The sequence below is a fragment of the Equus quagga genome, chromosome 1, assembly GCF_021613505.1.
Source record: "Equus quagga isolate Etosha38 chromosome 1, UCLA_HA_Equagga_1.0, whole genome shotgun sequence".
Classification (NCBI taxonomy): domain Eukaryota; kingdom Metazoa; phylum Chordata; class Mammalia; order Perissodactyla; family Equidae; genus Equus; species Equus quagga.
In genome coordinates this window covers 76475594-76501694 of record NC_060267.1, presented here as the reverse complement: position 1 = coordinate 76501694, position 26101 = coordinate 76475594, and the positions used below count along the sequence as shown (strand labels likewise).

Sequence of the window (26101 nt, the reverse complement as noted above, 5' to 3'; positions counted from 1 at the left end):
TAAGTCCTCTTATACTATGCATTAATGCCCCGAAATTGAGCCCATAAACGTCTTCTACCACCTATTTCATTGGAGTATATTTTCAAATAATTTTTTTTTTTTTCTGGGGAAGATTAGCCCTGAGCTAACTGCTGCCAATCCTCTTCTTTTTGCTGAGGAAGACCGGCCCTGAGCTAACATCCGTGCCCATCTTCCTCTACTTTATATGTGGGACGCCTACCACAGCATGGCTTGCCACGTGGTGCCATGTCCGCACCCGGGATCCGAACCAGCAAACCCCCGGCTGCCAAAGGGGAATGTGCACACTTAACCAATGCGCCACTGGGCCGGCCCCCAAAATAGTTTTTGAAGATGGGTACATAGGAGAAATAGTATGTTTTTGAGCCCTTTCTTCTTTACACATAAATCACAATTTGTCTACATATAAAGTTCTCAGATTATGATGTTTTCCCTTCAAAACATGCTCCATCATATTTTGGCATTTGGAATTGCAGAGAAGTCTAAGGCTAGTCCACTTCGGATTCTTCTGTGAGTAACTTGCTTTTCTTCTAAATGCCTGTAATACTTTTTTTTTAATTTATAGTTTAAAAAAGTCACTAAGATCTAGTTAGTTATGGGTCTCTTTATATTGACTCTTCCTGACATACGATGAGCCCTTAAATCTGCATATACAAGTCTTTCTTTAGCTGAGCAAATTTTTCTTCTATTTTATCTTTGGAGTATGGTTTCTGTCCCACTGGTACACCACCATCAGTTATCCGGCACTGGTACCCCATCCTCCATATTTATCACGTTTTCCTCCTGCTATCTTCATCTGTTCAGGTATGTCCCCCACATAATTAATTCCATTTCTGCCGACTGACCCTGTTCTTAGCCATCTACAAAGTAGGTTTCAATTCTGTTCCTATAGTATCTGCTTCTTGGGAATCTTTTCCATTTCACTCCTTTCTTTTTGCCTTTTCACCTTATCCTCTCGCTTTTTCACCACACACCTCAGGCTCCTTCTTCACAGGGGCCATGCTATGGACTGAACTGTGTCTCCCCCAAATTCAGATGCCGATGCCCTACGTCCCAATGTAATGGTATTTGGCCAAGAGGAGAGTTGGCGCCAGAATCCAAACATCCTTGCACCCTGATCTCAGACTTCCAGCTTCCAGAACTGTGAGAAAATAAATTTCTAATGTTTAAGCCCCGCTGTCTGTGGAATTTTGTTAAAACAGCCCGAACAGACTTAAGACAGGTCATAGTTTCTCACACAGGCTTCCCCCGCTATCTGAAAGTTCGCTTTATGTCACTTTGCTTTGACGAAAGACCTACGTTAGTCCCTGTTTTTGCTACCGAAAGAAATTCGAAGAGGATTTGCATTTTGCAGAAAGCGAAAATAGCGTTCAATGTTTCACAGAGAGCCATTATAAGAGCAGAGCGCAGCCCAGCAGCGGGAGAGGGGCCACCAAGCTGCTTCCCCAGACACCGCGCTCAGCATCTCAGCATTGAGCTGCCAGAGCCGTGAACCGTGTCTCTGAGCACTTGTGCTTTATCTCCATTTATTTTGGTAGGTGAATTTTCGGGTCCGAGGATGCTCAAAAAATTCCCCCATATCCGTCAACGGTCATTGCTTCTTCGCTCTACGCCAGCCCGGCTTACGAAAGCTTTCATGGGAATGCTCTATCTTCAGGCAGCGGGGGAAAACATGGACTCGATAGTGGTCATCAAACAGAATTTTCTTCTCGATGTTTCAGCAGGTCACTTTCAGAGGTACGCTCTTCTTCTGAGTCTCCCAAATTCTCTTTTTCTTGTTACGTGCAATTTCACAGTTGCCATGTTTTGTTTTTATTCTTCAAGTTACTCTTCTTTTCCACATATAAAAATCAAGTACCCTATAAAGGAATCCAGACTTACTGTTGCAACAGACATGAACGAAGGGCCCTCCATCTCCCCATTATCATGGTAGGAACTGTCAGACCTGCAGCTGAGGAGAAAGCTGACACACAGGGCCCCATAGACCAACTCTCGCCTCCCGGCAGGATTCCTCTTCTCCGGCGTGGCTCCAGCCCCCTTCCTCCTAGGGACCCAACTCTCTGATTCACTCAGCTGATGCAGATGTAAGGTGCACTTCCCAGCGCTGCTGCCGCCTGGATTCCTCCTCTTCCCGACCCACAGAGCCTACTCACGGCAACTAGTCCCTTCAGAGTGCACCATGCCTCTATGGCTCTCCTTGTTCTACGCCTCGTCATTTTTAGGGTTCTGTGGCACCAGCCTGCTTAGAAGAAGTGGCAGCCCCCCAAGAAGCAGCATTCTTATTTTCCAAGGCAGCCCCTGAGTGTTGACAAGAGACGGCCTCACACGATCCCAGCAATCTCAGTTCCCCAGGGGAGCGTGCGGGGAGCCAACCTCAGTTCGATTTCTCAGTGCGATTCCCTGCTCCTTATAATTTGTGATAATTCCTCCCAGGTCCTGGCACTGGCTGTCTGTCAGACTTAGTTACTGATCGACAGGACAAGTGTCATCTTGTTCTGCACCTTCCTGAGTAACGAACAGGTACCATTTATTCGACGCTTTCCACGCGAATGTGGAGGACCCTGCTAATACCTGCACAAGGATCACCTCATCTAATCTCACGACAATCCTCACAGGCGAGTTTTACTGTCATCGCTCCATCTTAGAATTAAGGAAACTGGATTAGAAAGATGATACAATTTGCAGGATGCCACACAGGATTAAGCGGAGAACCGGCATTCCTATTTGGGATGGCTCCAAAGCTCTCACTCTTGACGGTTTCCCAGCAACATCACTCATTTGTTACGCCCTGAACACGAGGCAGGTACTGGGTTACACACGTTATGCGTGCACCCCCCAACAGTCCTGTAGAAGACGCAGATGTTCTTGTCCCCTACTTCCAGATGAGTCCACAGATGCTCAGAGCGGGTGAGCAGCTAGTAAACCGGTGATGCCAGCATTCGAACCTGGGCCTGATTCTGAAAGCCTGTTTTCATAATTATGATGCCACAGATGGAAGGGCAGTGCCATGCGGGGCTGCTGGCAGACAGTGTACTGAAGCGGGAAGCCACAGATCCCACTGTCCCAGTCCTGTATCCACCCGTGAATGTCCCCGGGAGCATTTCTAATTCACCTCTGGGTTCTCCCACGGTCTAACTTCTCGTAGTTTTAAGGCTGAGGATTTCATCACTTTCTTCATCTCCAAGATTATTTTAATGCTCCTGTTTATTGAATGTCTACTGTGCATATGACGAGCACCGTGCTGCCCACTTTACAATATTATCATGTCTCCAGTTTCCTGAGTGCTTTTTTTTTTTTTCTTAAGATTGGCACCTGACAAACAACTGTGGCCAATCTTTTTTTTTTCCTGCTTTATCTCCCCAAATCCCCCCTGGTACATAGTTGTATATCTTAGTTGCAGGTCCTTCTAGTTGTGGCATATGGGATGCTGCCTCAACGTGGGCTGACGAGCAGTGCCATGTCCGCACCCAGGATCCGAACCCTGGGCCGCCGCAGTGGAGCACAAGAACTTAACCACTTGGCCACAGGGCCGGCCCCCCAAGCGCTTTAAGAGTCCAGGGAAAGCAGAGAAGCATCCTGTGTGAGGAAGGGGGACCCAGGCAATGCCTTCAGAGGGCGGGGAAAGCTCCGCCCCCTGAGGACTGTCCCCAACTTCACTGTTCCCCCTGCCTCATCCACCGGGTCTACGTTTGTGTGTGTATTTTCACAGGCTGCCTTAATCCTTACTGTAATGAGGCAGAGTCAAGAAGGGTTTTCTTCTTGCTGGGCAGTAAGAGAGGCACAGGAAAGAGAGAGATGAACAAGCAAGTATGTAAATTCCTGAAGGATGGACAGGATGAGTCACTCGTGGCGGTCGCCACAAAGGTCTTCCTAAAATGTCAATCTCATCGAGTCCCTTCCCCACCTAGTAAACTCTCTGGCTCCTTCCCCTTGGGATGAAATCTAAATGCCTTCTGCGGGCACGCAAGGCTCCAAGACCTGAACTCAGAACCAAGTGGCCTTGCAATTCCCAGACCAAGCACTGCTCTCCTGCCTTCCAGTGGGATGCAGGGACCCATTCCCCGCCTTCATCCCCACATGGAAGCCTCCTGGATTCCCAAGATAGGACAGGCACAACCCCCTGGCCCCATGGCTCCCTGTGCTTCAGGCTATGTTGTAACTCTCTGCTGACCTACTGACCCACAGCCCCCTCCCTGTGTGAACGCCCAAGGGCGGGGCCACAGCTTCTCGCTCACCCCTGGGTCCCCACCGCACTCAACCCAAGTGTGCAGAAGCCAGGCAGGTTGGCCATGCTCCTGCCTGCCCTCAGGGGCTTACTGGGGCAAGGACAGCTGCACGTGCTGACAAACCCATTCCAGTGACCATAACAGCAATAATTCTCCGAGTACTTCCTATGTACCAGGCACTGTGCTAATCGAGAGGTGATTTACATCCATGAGCTCATTTAATCCCCCAACAAACCTGCGGGGAAATGTCCTCCACATTTCAGAGGTGAGGAGCCGAGGCTCAGGACGGCTAACAGACCGCCAGGGCACCAAGCACGGGCTACCTGCACTGCCCTGACCCTGACCCTGACCCTGTGCTGTCCTGCGGCTTTGCAAAAGCTGAAGTCCTACGACTCATCGGCCCATTTCACAGGTGGGCAAAGTGAAGTACAAGGAGCCCAGGGGCTCACTGGCCAGTGCTGTCACTCCACGATGAGCAATGCCACCCCTCTTCCAGTGGCAGGACTCGTCCTGCTGCCCTCAGCCACCCCTCACCCATCTCCCCGCCCCACAGCCCCAGCCCCAGAGAGTGGCCCGCATACTTGGCCCGATTTTCTGGAATGGTTCCGGGGGTTCCTCCTTCACCTCGTCAGTGGCCACGACACCTTGGTCGAAGGGGTCTGTGGGAGAACACACGGCCCTTAGCGTCCTGCTCAGTGGGTCTCGGGAGCCCAGCAGGGGACAGGGGAGGCGGGCAGCCACGGAGGACTTACCTGCCCGATTCTCGGGGGCCCCTTCCACACTGAACACTGTGCCCGGGCAGGAGGCAGCAGATGCAGAAGGAAAGAAGGAGACAGGAGGTCTGTTAGTCCTTGCCCATGGCGGCCTCGGCCTGGTGCTTCCAGCTCTGTCCCAGCGAGCTTGCCTTTGGGGCCCGAGAGAGCTGCCTTGGCCAGTGTGGATGCTCCAGGGAACGAGGAGCCACAGGAGGGGGCATCCCAACCGGGAGGCAGTCCGGGCCTCCATTCCTCATCCTCCCCAGGGACTGGAGCCCACCCAGGGGCAGGCTCACACTTCCTGCCTGGCCTGTTTCTGGATCATCAGCGCCCCCTCGAGGAGCCAGGAGAAGAAGAGGAAGAGATGGGCAGGAGGGAGGAAGAGGAGGCGAGAGGAAGGACAAGCCACCAGCAATAGGCAGTGGGGCCTGGTTGTCAGAGCTTGAGATGGGCTGGGGGTGTGCGGGGCAGAGAGGGAGCCCCCCAAGATCCTTTCCAGGGCCCTATTTCTAGGATCCTTAAGATTCTAAAAATAAATTACCTAAATTTATTGTTCTCATTTCTAACTCTGTCATCTAAGAGGCTAAAACACTATCGTTCATTTTTAAAAACTGGTTTAATTTCACCGAAGCACGTGAATACTCAATAGGAAATCGTAAAACGAAGTGATATGAAACTGCCGATATCTGACTGATTTTGACCTACAAAAATGGTGTTTTCTCTTAGGTTGCCTGAATCAGAAGGGTATATGGAGCCTGACGGGGCCCTTCTCTCCCCCAGAATCCTCAGGGGTTGGTCACGCCCCTCGTGGTCTGGTTGCTGCCTGACCCTCCTCTGGGTAGGAGGAGCGGGGAGAGGGCCCGGGGCGGGTGGGAGGCTGACAGGAGCCCCGGTGGGGAGGAGGGGGTGTGTCTGGACGGGCCTCCGCTGCTGAGGAGTGAGGCCTGACTCACCGTCCACGGCGTGCAGGTCCCGGTGCTCCTGGAAACAACTATAGTATTTGTACTTCTTCCCACAGATGTCACACGTGTACCTGAAATTGTCTGCGGGGGATGGAAAGACACACGTGCTTACAGGGCTTCAGTCCCCTGGGGCGGCACTCTGGGGCCAGTTCATCTGCCGCGGGAACCAAAGACGGGACGAGCCCCAACTGATAACCCCATGGAGAAATCAGTTCCTGGGGTGTTAGGGGTCCTCCACACAGGGGACAGAGAGCCCTGGAATGACTTTCAAAGCAACCCCTGATCCCACCCTGCACGAGCTGAGCTCCTACGGGCCTGGTCCATAACCAGCCCACCTTTCTTCGTGGAGTTACACGAGAACAGGCGTCACTGCGGCTCCCACAGGGCTCTGCGCTGCACCGCGCCGGCCTGGGCGCTTCCCCTGTTTTCTCCATCAGTCCTCGCAACCGAGGGAGGAAGGAGTAACCCATTCATCACCCGAGGAGGCTGAGGGTCAGAAGGGACCCGCCCCGAGCACCACAGCTGGGAGGGCCTGTGACAGGCAGCTTCGGGGAGGGTTCCCACTGTCCCCAGCTTCCCGGTGTTCTCGGCCTGTGCAAGCCCTTCTCCTCGAGTCTGGGCTGGACCCGGTGACTTGCTTCTAATGAACAGAATGCAGTAAAGTGATGGGATGTCACTGCCGAGATGAGGTTATGAAAGACCGTCCCTTTCATCCTGCTCACCCCATCTCTCTCTTGTTCGCTCTTGCTGGCAGCCCTGTAGAGAGATCCACGTGGCCGCCTCTGGTGAACAGCCAGCCAGTGAAGATCTGAGGCCTTCAGTCCAACAGCTTGGGAAGGACCGACCCTGCTAACCGCCGTGTGAGTGAGCGTGGGAGCCCTCCTTCCCCGGTTGAGCCCTGAGATGAGCCCCCAGCCCTGGCCGATACCTGACGCCAGCCCGTGAGACCCAGAGGACCCAGCGAGGCCACAGCCTGACTCTGACCACAGGAACTGTGCGGTAATCAGTGTCCGCCGCTGTGAGTCATTAAGCTTTGAGGAAATGTGTTACACAGCAACAGATCATGGATACGGGGCCTGAGTTTGGATGATCCCGGGTCTCCCCACAGGCAGAGGCTGGACTCACTCAGGACACTGCCCTCTCCACAGCAGCAACACTAACATTTGTACTGGAATGGACCTCGCGTGTGCATTCCCTGGGCTTCTCTAGGAGGGCCTATCCACCCCACCTTCCCAAGAACGCCCAGCACAGGGAGGCTGGGCAACTTGCTCAAGACTGCACAGTGGGGCAGGGAATAGCCAGGAGTCAAACATTCACTCAACTCCAAGCTACAGCTGAGTCAGGGCCCATGGCCCTTCTCTGTCTGGATAAGCCACCCTCCATTTCTGGGTTGGGGCACTTGCCTCTTTGCCCCTCTCCTGCTCCTCAGCACCCAAATACAGGATCTGATAAGACCCCTCCATTCCAAGGCTGCAATGCCAGGCAATTCTGTGGGAAGGTTTCTGGCCCTCACTTAGCTGAACTTATGGACACAGATGACATTAGACATCTCCCTGTCTCTGTCCCCACCTCTTCCACTGCATCTGCAGTCTCTCAAAGTGCCTTGGCAGACACCAGGGCTACAGACACCAACCTGTCCCTGAGGGAGGCGCACACGGCCTCAGCACACAGAGATGCTCAGGCAGGGTCCCGGCAGGCCGGCACCCTACCAGGCCCCACCATCCCCATGCCCATGCCTGAGCCAGCTGGGGAGTGGTGGGGAAGTGGTGCTGGGGTGTGGATGAGGGGAAGCCCGGGTCTGCCCCGCCATGCCCAGAGTACTAGCACATGCCAAGTCCAGCGCAGGATTCAGCTTCCCCTCTTTCCCTCCTGATTTGAGGGGAGTGGCGAGTGGTAGATGGGCTGACTCCCGGGCCTCTCCCAGGCTGGTGCTTCCAAGATTCCAAGTCTGGCTCAGGCTTCCATCCAGAATTTCCCACGACCACCAATCCAGCTTAGACAACAGCCTACCCCAGCATGTCCCATCTGGACCATAATCCTCTCTCGGGGCTGGAGACCCAGGGAACAGAGGTGGAGAAGTCAAGGCCACCTGGGGTCTGCTGGTTCCAGATGGGGTCCTGTGCTGAAATTCCCCTCCCATGCTGGCCAGCACTGATGGCCCTCCACAGCTGCCGGCCCCACTCGTCTCTGCCCACACAGCCTCTCCTACCAGCCAGGCCACGTCTACCACCTCAAACAAAACAGGAACCGCCAGCTTTCCGCCACCGAGAAGAACCCCTGCTCTGTCGAGTCCCACACCACTGCTCCTGAAGGGGGCGGGTACCACATTCCCGGGCCCACCTGAGGCAGGAGTGGATTAGGACGAGTGAATTATCCCCCAAAGAAGAAAGGCAGGATGACTTTTTGTCAGCATAGCCACATTTCCAGAGCCCCGAGGGAGCTCAGGGTCTCCAGGTAGGCCACTTCGGACCCATCGGGGGATGCGGCTCCGAGGTCAGGCTGCCGGAGCCAAACGCACCTGGACCACATACAAGGGCGACTGACGTCGAACACGCTCCCTAACCTCTGCAGTTCGGCCTTCTCATCTGTGAAATGGGAGTGAGAGCTTGTCTCACAGAGCTGTGGCAAAGAAGAAATGAGCACAACGCCTAACAGACAATAAACCTTTGGTAAACGTTACCTAATATCATTGTTCTGCAAAGGGAATCAATGAGCCGGTAGCAAGAGAACTGGATGCAGAGTTAACCTTTCACTGGCTTCGTCGACAGATAGGTAAGTTGGTATGTGCCTCTACGTATGACTGTACGATTTCTAACAAATAAATGAAAGATCCCTGGACTAGAAGGCGTGAGACCCGGTTTCTGTGCCCACCTTCCCCGCTACCAAGCCGTATGACTTTTCTCTGGGACTCAGCATCCTCATCTGCAAAATGGGTTGGCTGGACCTGATACTCTCAACAAGACCCTTTTGGCTCCAGGTCTCCCGCTCAGGCTCCTGGAACGAGGCTGGGGCGTGAGGACACCGGGCTTTCCGAGCAGGCCCTGCTGCCAGGGTCAGGACAGAGTGTGGGACGGAGAAAGCAAGCAAACCCGCGGGCCACGGGGAAAAAATTCCACAGGGAGGAAGGGAAGCGATGGAAGCACTAAAAATACTCCCGGCTACAGAGTCCTCAACAAGCAGCGGGCCTCCTGGAACAACGGAAGCCAGACGGAACACAACGGATCATTGACGGGCTGCCGGAGAGGCGGGGAGCCCGGAATAGCCGAGGAAGGAAAGATAAATAGGGAAGTTCTGTAAATGTGTGGCTGACCACAGGCAGACCATAGGAGCCGGAAGAGAAGGGAGCTATTGAGGGAGAAGGAGCCGGGGGCCAGGCGGGGGCGGAGCAGGCTTGGGGAGGGGTGCCAGGCCTTCGCCTCCTCCCAGCCGTGGGCCCCAGGGCAGGTGTCTGGACAACCTGAGCCTCAGATTCTCCAGAAAACGGACGAGTAGCCTCAGTTCGCCGGCCTCTCACGTGGTCTAAGAAACCAAAGAGAGAGCGGATGGGAAAGTGGCTCCCGCCGGGCCCTTGGGCGCTTTCCGGGATGGGGCTGTCACAGACAGGCCTCTAAGAACATCCTGGTTCACATCTCTTGGTGAACGCGTGCTCACACTTCTGTCAGGTACACCCCTGGAAGGGGAGCTGCTGGATCTGGAGCTCAGGTTTGTTGGGTGGGGAGACGTCCCATCCCAGCCTACCCTCATCTGGCTGGCTGCTTATGAGGCCCCTGGGTTTAGATCTGGAGGGAGGGCACGCAGGGCCTGTGGGAGGCAAAGCAGGACACTGTCCCCAGATGTCAAAGCCCTGTGCGCCCCAGGGGCTAGGAGGCCACACTCCAGAGATTCGTGCCTGCGGGGCTCACGAGGAAGCTCTCTGAAGTAGCATTTCCCAAACAGCAGCTAGGGAGCCCCAGAGGGATGAGCGGGAGTCAAAACACAGAGGAAATGGCACATGCTGGGCCCCGCAGCGGGTGCACATGTGTGTCCGCCGTTGAAGAGCCCTGAGGGGTCTAATCAGACACCTGCTCATCTCAGGGGACGGTTTCCCCAACTGCTTTGGCCAGAGAACCCTTATCGATGGAACACCTATGAACTTCCCCAGGATGAGTGCGCCACGGAACACACTTTGGGATACGTTGCTCCGAGGGACCAGAGGGCTGGCCTGGACCCCAGTGACATGTCTCCCGGAGGCCACTCGGGGCAGTCCCGGAGGCCGAGGGGGAATCAGAGGCCTCATCTGCTCCTCTTCCCACCCCCCACCCTCTCGGAGCCCATGAGGAGGGAAGAGTACTCACTGCCTTGGGAGGCTCCCTCCCCTGAGGTGGCTTCGGTGTCTGTAAGACAGACAGAGAGAGAGTGAGAAGGGGGCGAGCAGACTGGACCAGCGGTGCGGCCAGTGCCGAGAGAGAAGCCGGGGCAAGCAGTGGCAAGGACTGCCCACGACAACATGGCCAGTGACGCTCTCTTCCCACTCGAGACACAGGGGAACAAACCCTCACAGTCCTCCCCCATGCCCCCCGCTGTCAGCTAGGCCCCAACCCCGTGCCCTTCCTCCCTGCCTGCCAGGCTCAGGCAGGGACAGCGCCATCCATCCTATCCCCTCAGCTTCAGTGTCCTCATCTTCAGAATGGGAGACACTGCCCGACCCCACTCCTAGGGCTGCCATGAGGAGCACATGAGACGACACGGGCCCCTCCCCTGCAGGGGCCGCTGATACAGGGCAGTACTGAGGCATCCTGGGAGAAAGCAGGCCCGTGTGGGGCAGGCAGGGGTCAGTCGAGAGCAGAAGCCTAGTGGCAGGTCCTGCTGGCCACCCCCCCCGGCCCCTGCACTCCCCCAAGTTAAGGAGGCTTCTCCTCTCCTCCCCAGGTGCCCCTCCGACTGGAGAAAGAGGGAGGAGACTAGAAAAGACTGGAGCACTGAGGGCCTCTGGGGCCAGCCATGAGGGGCCCAGTGGAAAAACAGGCAAAGAATGGGGAGATCGGCCCCTCGGCTCTGCCTGCGGACCCCCGCTCACCTCGGTGTGCCCGTACGTGGGTCTGGAAACAGTTGTAATACTTGTATTTCTTGCCGCAGATTCCACACTCATAGGACCCTGGAACAAAGGAGAGGAAGGGACTCGTCAGCCAGCACTGACACCTGCAACCATGAGGCCCAGGACCCGTGGCGAGGCCTCCAGGCACCGCCAACTCTGCGTCAAGGGGGCAGGGCTCGTCCAACGGGCTGCCTTGACCCTGGGAGGCAAAGTGGCCCAAGGACCAGGTGAGATGGCGCAGAGCTGGAAGCCAGGAGGTCTGGGTCTAGTTCCAGGTTTGCCTCAACTCGCTGAGCGACGTTGGGCAAGTCACTTCCCATCTCTGGGCCTGCATTTCCAAATGTGTAAGAAGGAGACGGTAACTTCTTCAGCTAACTCTCATCCTTCTTCCTTGAGAGGAGAAAGGGGATGAACACAAACGTGCTCCGAGAGGAACAAATCGCATCCATATAAGGAACTCATCATCACTTACGTACATCAGGTTAATTTCTAGCTACTTCTCCTCATTGCCAGGATGGGACAGAGGCTGAGAGGACAGGCTTCGCATCAGACACAGCCATATCCCTGGGCCTGTTCTGTCACTTACCAGCAGCACGACCTTGGTGATTTCCTTGGATATGCTAAGCCCCAGTCTGCTCATCTGCAAACTGGGGCTAAAAGTACCTACCTCGTTAGTGTAGCACCCTCTCCTCCCCCTGGGAAGCACCCCACCCTACTACAGATGTGCAGACAAGGAGAGGACCCCCCACGTCTGCTGAGGAGCTGTCTTGTTCCCGCAGACGTGCAGAGACCAACACGCAAAAACGCTGACTCCAGCCTCTGCCAGGGCCCCCTCCCAGGAGCAGGTGGCCTGAAATGGCTACGTTCCCTGTGGCCCCTTCAGACAGGTCAAAGGTGAAGCCCACTCACGCAGAGCAGGGGGCGAAGGTCGACGGCGGGAAGCCACGCAGAGCCCATCAGACCCAGCCTGGCAGGGGCCCCCAGGGCAGAGGCCCTGCCCCTCCTTCCTGGATCCAGGCCACCGGGCCCAGGTCCCACTCTTCCTAACAGAACGGCCAGGGAGCTCGCACAAAGACAGAGGCCCCGGCCCCACTCCAGGCCGAGTGCACAGAACGGCTGGGGCCCAGGAACCTGCCTGTCCCAAAAGGGTCCCTGGGGGATTCTGATGCCCAGCAACCAGGAACAGGGACCACCGGCTTCAAGTAAGACAGACCTGGGATGATGGAGTCTCGGCCCCATCATTTACTGGCTGCGCCTCAGTTTCCTCATTGGAAAAAGGTGGATAATGCAAGAGCACCGATGCGAAGACGGAATGGAGCAGGAACAGTGTTCCTCCGTGAGCCCAGTGACGGCCACAGCCCCGACTCCTCGTCCCCTCAGCCTCACCGGGAGGCAGAGGCCTGAGTACTGAGCGTGACCTTGAGGGACCAGATTAAGTCAGGAGAGCACCAGGCATGCAATGCGAACATCATCTCAGCTCTGCGCCCCCTAGCCCTCTGATCTCGGGGACGTCCCTTTTCCTGCCCGAGCCTCAGTTTCCTCACCTGTACGACAGGACGATAACCCTACAGGCTCACGACTGAGGTCAGGAGGAATGAGCCACGACATGCCAGTAGGCTGGCTCACAGGCAGCATCGCCCCCTCCCCAACGGCGAGTCACCAAAGAGAACGCTGTCACCCTAATGCCAGCTGGGAATCTGGCAGGGTGTTATTTAGTGGCTTTATTTGTGTTACCCTGTCTCCCAGGGAAAAATATAAACACGCGGAGGGCAGAGATCAGACCGTATATCTCTTTGTCTTTAGCCCCGTGACTGGCACCCAGCGGGGGCTCAATAAATTTACGGTGTCCTGCTGTTCTACTCATCTGTCACCGAGTAATAATGACCCCAACTCCCTCCCTGAGCCTCCGCCCACTCTGCCACAGTTTCTACCAATTCCCCTTCAACTGATGGAGAATTTATTGAGCACTGAGCATTGAGCATCCTCACCATGCCTGGCACTGAGACCTCAGCCGTGAGCAAGACGCGATGACTGCCCTCCGTCTCATGGGAAGCAGACAAGCCACCAGGCAAGGGGACGGTGCTCCCAGAGCGACATGCGAAACCCGGCGGGCGCAGTGAGAGACTCTAACAAACTGCCGCGAGGAGCCAAAGTCAGGGGAGCAAGCAGAGAGGAGAAGGGGAAGGGGCAGAGGGGCAGAGGGGGAGAGGGGCCGAGGGGCAGAGGGGCCGAGCCCTGGAGGCGAGAGGACCCTGAGCCCCAGGGAAGGCGGAGCCCCTCCCCAGAGGACTGAGGACACAGCCTGTGATGGGGGAAGACTTGTCCAGACTCAAGCGACTTCCAGAGGAGGTCCCTACGGCCCTCTCTGCTCCTCTTTGCCACGAGGTCCAGGCCTCAGTTTCTCCAACCGCAGGCAGCGACCTCCAGTCTTTTCTCAAACTGTACAATAACTGCAGGCTGAAGGGCAGAGCCCGCGGACTGTCACAGGTCCCCTCACTTGTGCCCCCAGCAGGCCAGGTCCCTCCTGGCTTCACGGAGAGAGCCGTGGGCACAGGCAGCCTTGCTCACATGTCCCAGTCCACACGGAGACTCCTGGGGGCACGGTGCATTGCCAGCCTCAGGCCCTCTCCTGGCCCCCAGGGCAGCGTGGGGCACCTGCCCAGCACACCAAGTCTCAAGACAGAGCACTGTGTGCTGGCAGGAGAGACCCCAGGTTCAAAGCCCTGCCTACCCCCCGCTCACCCTAAGACCTCGGGCTTCAGGTGCCCTGTCTGCAAAAGGGGCTGGATGGGCAGAGGTGGGGAGTGGGAGAGTGCAGAGCGGCTGCACCACAGTGCAATGGTGTCAACCCGGGTCCAATGCCAGCTCACCACATACCAGCCGGGGAGGCCGGCCAAGTCAGGGAGCCACCCACGCCTCAGGCTTCCTCTCTGTAAGAGGGACCGCGTAAAATGATGCCCATTTCACAGGGGGTTGTGAGCAGTAACCCTGTGGGTATCTAGCACAGAGCGGGACACAGCAGGCACTCCATAAAGAATGGTTGCCATTACTCTCAGCATCTCCCCAAGTTTTTCTGCGGACCCAACTTCCTGAATGCATCCTGGGAAAGAGAGGGCCGTGGCCGAGCAAGGCGGAGGCGTAGCCCGTCCTGGGGAGGTGTAAGGCGTGGGAGCGCGCCAGGTTCTGAGCGGGCAGTCCTGCCATAAAGGAGCCCGGCTGACTATTTAACCACGTCTCCCAACCATCTGGCCACCGAACGCCGGCCCACAGGAAGTGCTGCCAAGACAGTCCCAACACGCCAGCCTTCCAGGTTTCCACGTGCTCTGTCATCCCTCCGGCAGCCACGTCTTCCAGGGTCCCAGGCAGGCTCTGATTTGCTGACACACGGCACTGACGAGGCGGAGGAGCGTGGCCCCTCATGTCGCTGCAGATGCTGGCAGGCCTTACTTACTCAGGGGTGAGTAGCTGACAGCTACGTCCAGCCGTGTCCCCACCCTCCTGCTGGCCCAATCAGGTCCTCCGGCCCCTTGGCCATCACATACCAGACGCATATCTCAATGCTTGGTCAAAAAAATCCAGGTCCCTGAACAGCAGCTGTGCACACATCCACCGTGGGGGCTGCCTCCGGGCGCTTTTCCATCTGAATTACGTAAGAGATCAGACAGAGCCCTTAAAGGCGGAGATGCCTGGGAGGCTGGGAAAGGGGCCAGGTGAGAAGGGGCTCTGCATCTAGGGTTGGCCAGTCACCAAGCTTCAGGGTCTCGGTCTCCCCATCTGCACACTGAGAAGCGTTCTGTCGACTTTTTCACTGACGAACTTGTGCTGGCAAAGGGGCATCAACGAGCTCCCCAGGGAGGCTGGGGTGTAGCAGAAAGCAGCAGGCCCAGATTTCCCGAAGTTTTGTGTTTTCACAAATGCATAATATGGATATAACATAAAACTATCCGTAATATGGTTCTAACATTTCTCCCTCCAGGAAGGATGGGCTCCACATGTGCTATGGCCTGTGTCCTGTGATCTCCGGTCACGACGGACCCAGGTTGGTGCAGTGGGGCGCTGGAGGGCCTTCTCGGGGACTCTCAGCTCTGACGGTCCCCATCCTGGAGCCTGACTCGCTGCCCGGCACACTTTCTCACTCTGCGGGGTTCCCTAATGACCCTTTCGTCCTTTGTCACCATCACTCTCTCCTAAGTGCCAGGTGCTGCAACTCACTTCGTGTTCACCTCCCCGACATCTCTCGGTGGGCCTGACCTCTGACTCCAGTGCACAGGGGGCGGGGGGTGGGAGTGGAAGCCGGCCAGATGGGCAGCGACCTGCCCATTTCACACAGCCAACTCGTGGGAGCGGCCCAGACACAGCGCTTCTCACGCATCAGTCCAGCAGGCAAGGGCTATGATGATCCTCACTCTTCAGATGAAGGAAGTAAGGACCTTAAGGGGGACATATCAGGCCAGAGGCTGCCCAGATCCTTCTCGACCTGAGCCCACAGGTGTAACCACCACACGATCAGCGTCTGGGAAAGCGCCGAGAAGAGAGGGTGCTGTTCACATTTACCATGTACCGAGTACATGCAGGTCTCAGTCCCGTCCTCCATCTTTCCAGAAGCCCTCGTGTGGTGGGGACAACTCAACACCCACTTCTATGATGAGCCTGAAAGCTCTAGGGGCCAGGAGGTCCAGGCCGGGGCTACCCAGATAGTGGCTGGCAAGGAACTGGGCTCAAAGCTGGCCTTCAGGGCTCTGGAGCCATTCTACTGCCACCATGCCAGGTCCCCTGCAGGTGGCAAGGGAGCCATGAGTCCCCTTAAGCCGTGGGGCTCCCCCTAATGCTGCAAGGCAGCAGAAGCCCCTGCCATATCTGGGACTGCCACAGGACGCCCAAGAGTCCTTTATCAAGAGCCCCAGGAGGGGCTGCCAGAATCGGCTGGCAGGGCACGCCAGCACACAGGAGCGAGCCCGTTCCTCTCCCCCATCCGGCTGTCACTAGTGACACAAAGAGCATCCACAGGCCCAGCACCTGTCTAGCATCTTCTGTAGCCACCTGGCAGAGAGCCTGGCATAGCTCCCTCCCCAAGAGCTGGACACACCAGGTGAGACCAGGTGGGTCTAGTTCCGAGGCCATGGAAGGGAGAAGTGGGGAAGAGTGAGGCCGAGGAGGCTGTCTCCTGAGGACAAGGAACGTGGATGACAACCCTCAGCTCTGCCACTAGCACCCAGCTCGCTCCCCATAAGCTCAGACCCCTTTCAGGATACACACAATGCAACAAGGCAGACATCCAGAGCAGGGGACGAGGGAAGGACACAGGGAGCATGGGAGGACAGAAAGGTGGCTCCTTACATGGGCAGTCCCGCATTTAGCTCAGAGCGTCTCAGCAGCTGCTGTTCACAGAGCTAACGCTGAGGAGCACCCAGCCCTCTTGCTTTTAGGATGCCGTGAGAGCTGGGCTGGTGGCCTGCTGAGGGACAGGGGACCTGGAGAAGTAAGTCGTAGACAACCGGATTTTCTGGGGATCTTTGGGGCTTGGATTCCGACTGAATGTCCTCGGAACCGGGGTCTTCCAAGTGGAGCCCAATTCTCCGGGGAAATGCGGGCACAGGCAGTTTTAGGAGAATCAATGCCCCAGTCACCAACTTCCCAACATCATCTTTCCCGAGATCGATGCGCCGGAGAACATGGTGGGCCGGGAGCCTGCACTCAGCTGGCTCTCCCTCCACCTCTCCTCTCACCTCCACTCTCCCCCACATCACAAACAAAACATGATTCTTTCACCCACCCTAATCCCACCATGGTGCCTTCCATGGATGGACATCTCGGGGCTCAGCAGGGAGGTGACCCCAAATCCAAAATGTCCCTGTTGGATTTAGAAAGTGAGTGGATCTACTGACTGGGAACAACTCCCTTCCCAAATAGGGGGATTTCCAGTTCTTCGCTTTCAGCAAAACTGAAGAAAGATCTAATGGAGTTGTCAGCGATGAGACCATTAAAAATAATGTCTGATGATAGACCCCTGTGTGATTTTTGGCATACGGCTTGGAAGGAGTTCAAAGAACTGAAAGATACAACCAAGACAAAACTCTAGCCATCCCCCCTCCTTATTTAGGTGATCAAGCTTTCTAAGCACGTACGCTTACGAAAACTCAAGAATGGGAATGAAATGCTGAATCTGGCCTCGTTCAACAATAAAGAAATATTAATTCATGCACACATGAGCCACCCAAGAAAGAAACAAGGCCCCATCCATTTCATGAAGAGGTGCATTTTTAATAATTTTTCACTTCTACCTTGACTATTTATCTAAATTTGTTTTTGGTAAATTGTCTGCTAATAACAAACTCAACCTGGACAAAAAAAAATGTTTTCAAATGTAGAGCTTTACAATCCCGACGAATTTTTTCGAAATTTCTATTTCAATTGAGGTACATCTTGTTGTGGGAGATGAGGTTGAAACAGTGATCAATAAAAGACTCTCAAGCATAAAAAATATATTACATCAAGATAAAATCCTGTGAGGGAAGTGGACTGGAAATATGAGTTCAAGGAGAAAAAGGGAAGATGTAAAATTTCTGACTGTTAAAGATGAGCTTGTTCATATGTTTTTCAAATGGGTGATGGCCAATAGCGCACAGCAGTGGGGTTTGGATTCCCTTGGATACATTTAAAAGAGTGGTTCACAGTTTTATTTCCAAAATTCCACTTGCTTTTCTTTTTACACCCTACTCCAGAAATTATATCCTTTGCAATTATTTAAACTTTGGATGGAAATGTTAGATGTCAACTCACAAATGTGAAAGGGAACACAGTTTCTCAACATTCTTTAGGAGGTATTGAAGGAGAAAAGCCTGAAGCCATTAGCCTTTTAGGTTCTCATCACCCCAGACGTGTCACCGTCAGAGGTTCAGCTAACATCACTGTATCTGTTTGGCATCTTTTGTGCCTCCTTAAAAACACTTTCATATTTATTACTTCACTCCGCCCCCGACAATCCTACTGGAAGGACAGGCAGATTTTATTACACCCATTGATGGATGAAGACGGCATGGCTCAGAGAGGTTAAGAGGCTTGTCTAAGGCCACACAGTGGGGCAGACCCTAGATCTCTGGGCTTACAGCCCCGGGGCCCTTTCCAGTGGGGACCCTCCAACTGGGACCCCCGTCCCACCTTGGAACTCGAGACACACGCGCCTGGGAGGGTGGCCAAACCCCTCCTTTCCGATTGGCTGCAGCAAAGGGCTGAGTGCTGGTTCTGGCAAGCTCCTGCGCTCCCGCCTGCCAACAACCTATTGAAACAGGAAACCAGCTATCAGCTGGCACTAGGAAGCAGGACCTGGCACCTTCGCTGCCCGGGTTTGTCACAGACCGAAACCCACGTGGCCACGTCTGAATGGTTGTCTGCTCCTGGGTTGCTCTTTCCAGAACTCTGGCCACCCCGCCTCCCGGCTGGAGCCCCATCCTCCTCCTTTCCCGGTCCCTCCGCCCCGGGCAGCCTTCACCCTTTGGTGCTCAAGGCTCGCTGCCTAGAAACATCCCCTGCAGAAGCTAGTCTCCCGGCTGGTCCCTGTCTCTCCCTCCTGCACCCCAGCCAGCGCCCCTCTCTGAGCACCCACCTCCAGGACGGGAACTCGCTGCCTCAAAGGTCCATGTCCAGACGTCAAGCAGTTTCCATAATCATGAAGTCCATCCTTTCACCAAGTGGAAATCACCTCCTGGTGACTTCCCCGTACTGGCTGGGGCTAAGTGGGATGTGTCCGCTCCCTCCCATCCGAGAGAACGCTCTAGGTTATGGACATTTAGAGTCCAGCATCTGCCTGGCCAGCCCACCACCCTGCCCCCATGCTCAGTCTCCTTCCCCACAGGAGCTCTTCCCAGAGCTCCTCCCCATACTATGAGTTAACTCTGGAAATAACCTGGTTGGTTCACACCCTTCATCTGAAGAGAAGCCCAGCTGGGTCACTTGCTCCCTCCATGGGCTCCTGTCCCGCCCCTGGGGGAGCCCAGAACCAGCAGGTCTCCAGGCCCCTGTGGCTCTCCCTGGCTCCCTCACGCGTAACCTCCCCTGGATTAAGGACCAATGGTCTCACAGAACAGAGAAGAGCACCCACTCCTTGGCAGTACGTTCGGACCACCATGATGGGATCCGGGCATCCTTATTTCTTGGAACCAGGCAATGCTCCATGGGCTGGACATCCTGACTGCTGGAAACCCAGCCTGCCTTGTCTTCACCATCCAGGACAAGGATGGCAAGGAGGTTTCCACTTTGGATTTTTCAATTCCAGCTGACCAGCAGTGACTTCTTGGTGTGCTGTGTTGAGAAGGATTCTGAGGTGCCCTGCTGGGCAGCATGCAGCGAACAATCAGGGATGCCTGTGCTGGATGTGGAACTGGGGCGCAGCAATGGTGGGGCTTTGTGTTTCGCACCCTTCAGAGAGCAGCTCCCGAAACCTCCAGGGTGGTTCTGCCGCTCCTCGGGGCTGCCGTGCAGATTCTGCCCCCAGCTCGTCAGGTGGGAACAGGCGTCTGTTGACTCACCTCCTCCCACTTCCGGTTTCACCCAACAAGGTTGTCACGCTCAGTATTACCTCCACTCTTCTTGCCCCCGAACCGCACGCTGGCTCCAAGGACAGTGACGTCCTTTCTAAGAGTGAGAGATGCCCTTGCCGGCACAGGGAGCTTCCGGGCAGCAGCAAAGGACCAGGACCTGCTGCAAGCTTGGCAGCTGGCCTCCTGGCACTGATGTCCCCACGCCCCACTTGCCCATTCTGAGAAGCTGCCAAAGGCCACCCACGTGTCCGTGACCCGGGCTCCTCCAAGGGAAGTGCCTCGGGTCATGTTTGTGTCATTGGGAACACTGTTTGTCTGAAGCTGTTAATGGGCCAGTGAGGACTTGGGGGTGGGGACGAGGGGGACGGGGCTCAGAGAAGAGGCAGCCGTGAGGCTCCCCCCTGAGTGTGGTGGGGAGTGGGGCACTTGGTGGGGCTGGGTGCCACAGAACCCCGAGTCCCTCATCAAGGGCCTTGGGAACATGTTCTCTCCCGATGCCTGGCCACCAGGGCACAGATGCACACTGTAGCACCAGCTCATTTTAAAGGGATGGCCGGATCCCTGGCAGGGCTTCCCTTCCTTGTTTCCCTTCCAGAAGCGGATGGCGGGGGGAGGGGGGGCGCCAAGAGGTACAGCAGGCCCTCCAGGAAGGGCAACTCTCCTCCCTTCCACAGGCCTTCGTCTGCCCCTCCAGAAAACAAGGGGTGTCAGATCTACAGCATGTGGAGCCCCACCGCCCACTGCCACACCCAGGGCAGACATCAATAATCAATCACGCCACCCTTTCGAATCGTCAACACAGAGCCCCCAATGGCCGGCTGCCAGGGCTTGGACTTGGCTCACGAGATGAAATCTACTCGCCATCCTGAGATTAGACGAGGTCAAAAGGTACAGATCTTTTTTTTCTTTTTTTGCCTGTCTTTCCCGATGCCGAGGCCAAGTCGGATTGTTCCGAGCCTGCCCCGTGGCAGAAACTCCACACTCAAGGAGAAAGGTCTGCCTTGACCGGTGGGAGACGAGCCACTCAGACTGGCCGGGAGCGCCCTGGCCCTGCTCTGGTCCAGGCTCCCTAGTGGCGGTTCCACTTCTGACTCTTCCCTGTGGCCGAGCACCTCGTTCACAGGGATCTGCCGAGAGCAGGTCACGCAGCACTTTCACAAGATCCTCAAGGTCCCTGGGTTTGAAGGAGGCCGTGCTAGAAGGGTCCCTGAGCAGCTCTCAGACAGGAAAACCAAGCCCCACTCAGAGCCCGTGTGTTCTGACCCCTCACCCAGCACCAAGTTTCTTCCCCATCCCATTTTTTTCTCTACATCACCCTGGCTTATTTCTTAGACTTGGGAAAAAAAGCAGAAAATATTACTACTCTTTCCCCTTGAAGAGGTACTTTCTGCTATTAATACAAGTTCTACTGCCAACAATAGCCAATCGTTCACTAAGTACAACGTGGAGCACTTTGCATACATTATCTTATTGAGTTCTCAGATAACCCTGGGAATTTGCATCTGTGAGAACGGAGGCACAGAGAGGTCAAGCAGCTTGCCCAAGGTACAACAGCTATTAAGTCACAGAGCCTGGAGTCACTCTCAGTCTGAGGAGCCGAGCTCGCTGTCCTGACACATCTCGTTCTCTTCCACTGCCCCGTCCATTCCCACACCCAGGAGGTGACCAGGACAGGGACCAGGCCTCATTTAACACAAGAGGACACTAAGGCGTAACAAGGCCAGGGACCCTGCCGCTGAGCAGGAGCTGCATTGGAAACCGCACAGGCGGCTGGCCTGAGACCCGAGGGCCCTGGGGCCTCTCCCTGCACAGGCAGCTGGCCCAGGGAGGACTCCCAGCGTGTCCCCAGCACGGCCACTCAAGGCCTTCCCTGCCGAACACAGACTGCTGGTTCCACCCCAGGAATCGAATTCAGCTCCCCTTCAGTGGGCATCCTGGGTGAAGGGCATAAGCGGCTACTGGCTCCAACGAGTCCTACACACACACCCCAAAGTGAGCAAGGCCATGTCCTCTCCGCAGTTAATTAACACATCCACCAATGGCCAGCAGTCCTCGGCCCCGGGCAGTGAATCCTGATGGAGGGAGCTCAGACGCGGGCCCCTGAAAAGACTCTCATTCAGCACTGGGCTAAGTCACTCATGCTCGTCATCAACTATTTCTGGCTCATCTCCCTTCTGGCACACGGAGGATGGCATTTCCCGGCCTCCTGGAGGCTGGGCGGGGCATGTGACTAGTTATGGCCAATGCACAGACGCACACTTCTCACTTCGGGGTTGCAGGAGGTAATCACCAGTGTGAGTCCCCCCAGAGCTTTCTTTCCCCTGTCACGCGGCTGGCAGCGTTCCATAGAACGGCTGCTTGGAGCCTGGGTCCAGAGCAGAGTGGAGCCCCTAACGGACCCACAGTGGACACGCAGCGTGACTAAGAAATAAACGTTTGTGGTTCTGAGCTACCGAGATCTCTTTTTACTTTTAGGATCTTTTGTTACTGTGGCATACCCCTGCCCCTCCTGACAGTTTCAGCACCTGCCTCCAGCACCTGTCAACCCTGGCTCCTAGAAACCAGCACCTTGCTAGGTACTGTGGGGTAGGTATCGGGAGCATAGAGACACAGATCTGACAAGTCTTGGAGCTCTACTCTCTAGGAGCTCCCAATCTTGTGGCAGAGACAGGCATAGACAGGGTCCCTCCAATCTAAAGTAGATAAAGGGAAGTGCTCAAGGGAGAGGCAGGGTAGAAACAGACCACTTCTGACCAGAAGAGATCAAGGAAGGCTTCTGGGAGGAGGTGGCACTAGAGTTGGCCTTGCAGTATGGGCTGGAGTTGGGCATGCAGCAACGGGCAAAGGCATTCCAGGGAAAGAGAACAGCATGAGCACAGGGTAGGATGCACTGCAGAAGAGCAGACGGTACCAGAACAAAAGGTCCGGGAAGATCAGAAGTAAGAAATGGGGCTAGAAGGCTCAGGTGGTGGACGATCTGGATGCTATGGCCTTGACCTAGGCACAGCGAGGAGGCCCAAGTTTATAAGCAGAGAGCAACACAGTCAGTGTTTCTGCCAAGGCCCCTGGCAGCCTGAGAGGAGAGCAGGTGGGGGCAGGGAGACCCAAACGCATGGCTGTTACCCGGATGCTGCACTGACCCAGGTAGAGCAGCAGAGGACCAGCTGGGAGAGGGAGCAGGCAGCTGATTCCTAGTAGCTGAGAAGAGAAGGCAGCAGAACTTAAGTCAAAACTTGGGGAAACAGACACATGGGGCCCCACCCACGAGGCTCTGCGTGGCACACACAGGGCGTGACCCTAGGAGTCAGGAGGAGGTGAGCCCAGCTGGACCAGGAAGGAGAGGCGGAGGGGAGAGGTGTGGCAGTGCTTCTAAGAACATATGGAACCCGGGAAACGAGGAGGCGGCGGATGAAACCGGAAATCTGGGACCAGACCACGCAAGGCCTTGATGCCAGGCCGAGGCACGTGGACTTGACTTTAAAGACCAGGGGTTGCAAACTTGTGGCCCATGGAACAACCCTGACCCACAGACGGGTTTTGTTTGGCAGATTTCAAAAGTTGAATTAGTCACCAATATTTAAAGCCAAAAGAAGTCACATCAAAATTCGCATTTCTGGCATGCAGTGTGTCCAGAGATCTGGGCGCGCTGAGCTCGTCTCCCCACCTAGTTCCCGTCGGCGGCAGCTGAGGAGGGACCTCCCCCTCCGTACGGGAGTGTGGGCTCTCCAGCTGGAAGCGGTCCCCACCAGCTGCTGTTTGGCTCATCTCTACTTATGCCAAAGAAACGTGTCTGTTGGGCCTCACGGGCATGTGAGTTTGTGAACCTGGCAGGAGGGCAGGCAGCCCCCGAGGGGGACCCCCTGGCTCAGGCTGGAAAGAGAGGGGTGAGATGATCTCGAAGAAGCTTGTTTCCACAGAGCTCCTCGGAGCCTGGCCCAGACCAGCAGAGGCAGGGGGAGGTGCCATGTGCCACTGAGCCCATTCTGACTGGGCATCTGCTCTGAGCAGGACCTGCACCGAGAGCTGCTCCCGGGAGCTCCCAGTCAAGCAGAGGAGGAAGAAATGCAGACAAGCATTTGAGATACAGAGCGATACAGGTCACGCTAGACCCACCTGGGGCATGGGAGCCCCAAGGCATGAGGGATGCGCTGGGCCTGCGGAAAGTTCCAGACATTGGACTTCAACAAAGTCTTAAAGGATCAGTAGTGCTTTGCCACGTCAGGTGGAAAGAGAAGAGCTCCAGGCTAGAACTGCGCCAGCAGAGGCAAGTCAAGAGCCTCGGTCCTTCCCTGAGGGCAGAGGGGAGCCACCGAAGGCTGGGATCCCAGGCCGCCCGCCCCACACTCCCACCTGCTCCCAGCCCTCGAGGACGGGCACTCACCGAGGGTCTGCTGGTTGCGGACGCCGCCGATCACCACGCAGATCTCAGCGGGCACGTCGCCAGTGCCGTCCTTGCTGACCGCCTTCTTCTCCTCCTTGGCCTCGCCCTGCCAGATCACCTCCTGGATGTAGTCGTCGGGCAGCTCCGTCTTCACCTTCACCTCCGTCATCGTCCCCTGCTCGGCACTCAGCGAGGCCTCGGCCGGCACGGGCTCTGGCCCCTCCACCTTGGTGCTCTTCTGGCTGCGCTTCAAGCGCTCCCTGGGAAAGAAGAGAGTCTGCTCAGGGTGGACCCCATGCCTACCCAGAAACCTACCAGCCTGGGGCGTCGCACGTGAACCTCACCTTGAGGGCCACAACGTCCTGGCCCGGGGGAACCCTGGGGCTCCAAGGCACACAGTTTGAAAACCACTGGGTTAGGATGGCCCCAACCCCACCCATTTTACAGATGGGGAAGCTGGGGTCTAAAGAGGTCTATGTGTGCCAAGTAACTCTTGTAACTGGAGTCACGAGACCCACAAGGGCAGCCCTGGCTGGTGGATATCACTTCTTAAGCTTCAATGTGCACACAGATCAGCTGGGAATCTTGGGAAAACGTGGATTCTGGATCAGCGGGTCTGGGGTTTGGCCTGAGCTGCTGCATTTCTAACAGGCGCCCAGTCGAGCTGGTCCTCAATCTGCATTTGGAGCACGAGGGTTTGAGCAGCCTGCCGTGTGCAAAGTGTCCGGGGCTGTTCCTCTCGCTCCTTGGCAGAAGGGCCAGAGGTCTTGCCCGGCTCTCCCCGCTCCTGTTCTATAGCTGGGGTCACTGCAAGCCCCACGGCTCACCTGGCTGAGATTCATGGAGCCAATACTCGGCTCCCAACACTGGCATCTAAGTGGCTATTCAAACGTCAGAAAACATCCTCACAGTGATGAGCTCAAGACTGAGTGGGCGGGGCACACGTGACTGAACCTCCTCTATGAAGGGGACGCGAGGCCTGGAGCAGAGCTGTGACTTGCCCACGGCCACACACAAGACTGGTGGCCGGCCAAGGCTGTTCTCCTGCCAGCGTCACCCTCTGTGCTATCAAGGGCCCCCTCGTCCTTGTGGCAGGGGGCTCATCATCCTGACTCCTGTTTCTGGGGTGGGGAAGCCGAGGTGGGCGCAAACTGGGAAATCAAGGCATGTTCCAGGCCCTGGGGATTCTGCCCTGCCAGGGCCCGCCCTCTCCACTGCTCCAGAGAAGCATCTGGTCTGCGAACTTCGAGGCCCAGACCGGAGGCATACTCCGACGAGGCCTGCCAGCACACCAACCGGGGCTCAGGGGAGGCACCCGGGCTGGGGGGGGGGGGGGTGGGGGTGTGGGTCAGGGACCTGGGTTCTGATCCTGGACCTGCAGCGGATTGCTGTGTCACTTTGCACAAGACCCCTCTTCCCTCTGGGCTCCAGCAGCTCCATCTATCAGAAGAGCATGGATTTTCTCAAGTCCGCTGTCTGCCCCAGCTGTCAGCTTTCTCCCAGGTCGGGGAATTGAGCAGAGAGAGAGGGAAGGCCCCAGCCAACGAGCAGGGGGCAGAGAAAGGCCACCGGGGAGGTTGTGGACTGAATTTTGTCCTCGTCCAAACTCAGACGGTCAACTCCTGATCCCTAAGGTGACTGTAATTGGAGACAGGGTCCTCAGGACGTAATTAAGGTGACATAAGACCATAAGGGTGGGGCCCTAATCTGACAGGACTGCGGTCTTAGAAGAAGATGAAGAGAGAGATCTCTCTCTCTCTGGGTCTCTCCTCACCACGTGAGGACACAGAGAGAAGGCGGGCAGCCGTCTACAAGGCAGGAAGAGGGTCCTCACCAGAACCCAACCACGCTGGCACTCTGGGCTCAGACCTCCAGCCTCCAGAACTGTGAGAAAGTAAAATTCTGTTGTTTAAGCTCCCAGCCCACAGCATTTTGTTCTGGCAGCTCAAGGTGCCCAAGCTAAGTGAAACTCAGGACTCAGACGGACAGAACAGGAGGAAGCAGCACAGCCAGCCGCAAGGGCCGTCGAGTCAGCTCCTTCCTTGCTGTGTGACTTGCAGCCAGGCTACCGAACCTCTGAGCCTCAGTTTTCCCATCTGCAAAACGGAGTGAACAGGGGGGTCGTGCGGATTTTAATCAACTAACACA

At 56.1% G+C, this 26101-nt stretch overlaps 1 protein-coding gene across 9 annotated transcripts in view; it reads right to left on the bottom strand.

The window, feature by feature from the left end:
* The window catches only part of ZNF618 (zinc finger protein 618), a 124186-nt gene that overhangs the window by 43924 nt on the left and 54161 nt on the right, over positions 1-26101 (bottom strand). For all 9 annotated transcript variants that reach the window (XM_046667701.1, XM_046667709.1, XM_046667736.1 and 6 more), the window contains exons 3-8: positions 23954-24213; positions 11018-11095; positions 10296-10334; positions 5953-6042; positions 4997-5032; positions 4826-4903 (exon numbers count right to left, since the gene is read on the bottom strand). In XM_046667701.1, coding sequence (XP_046523657.1) covers positions 4826-4903; positions 4997-5032; positions 5953-6042; positions 10296-10334; positions 11018-11095; positions 23954-24213 — 581 coding nt within the window. The remainder of the gene's footprint in view (positions 1-4825; positions 4904-4996; positions 5033-5952; positions 6043-10295; positions 10335-11017; positions 11096-23953; positions 24214-26101) is intronic.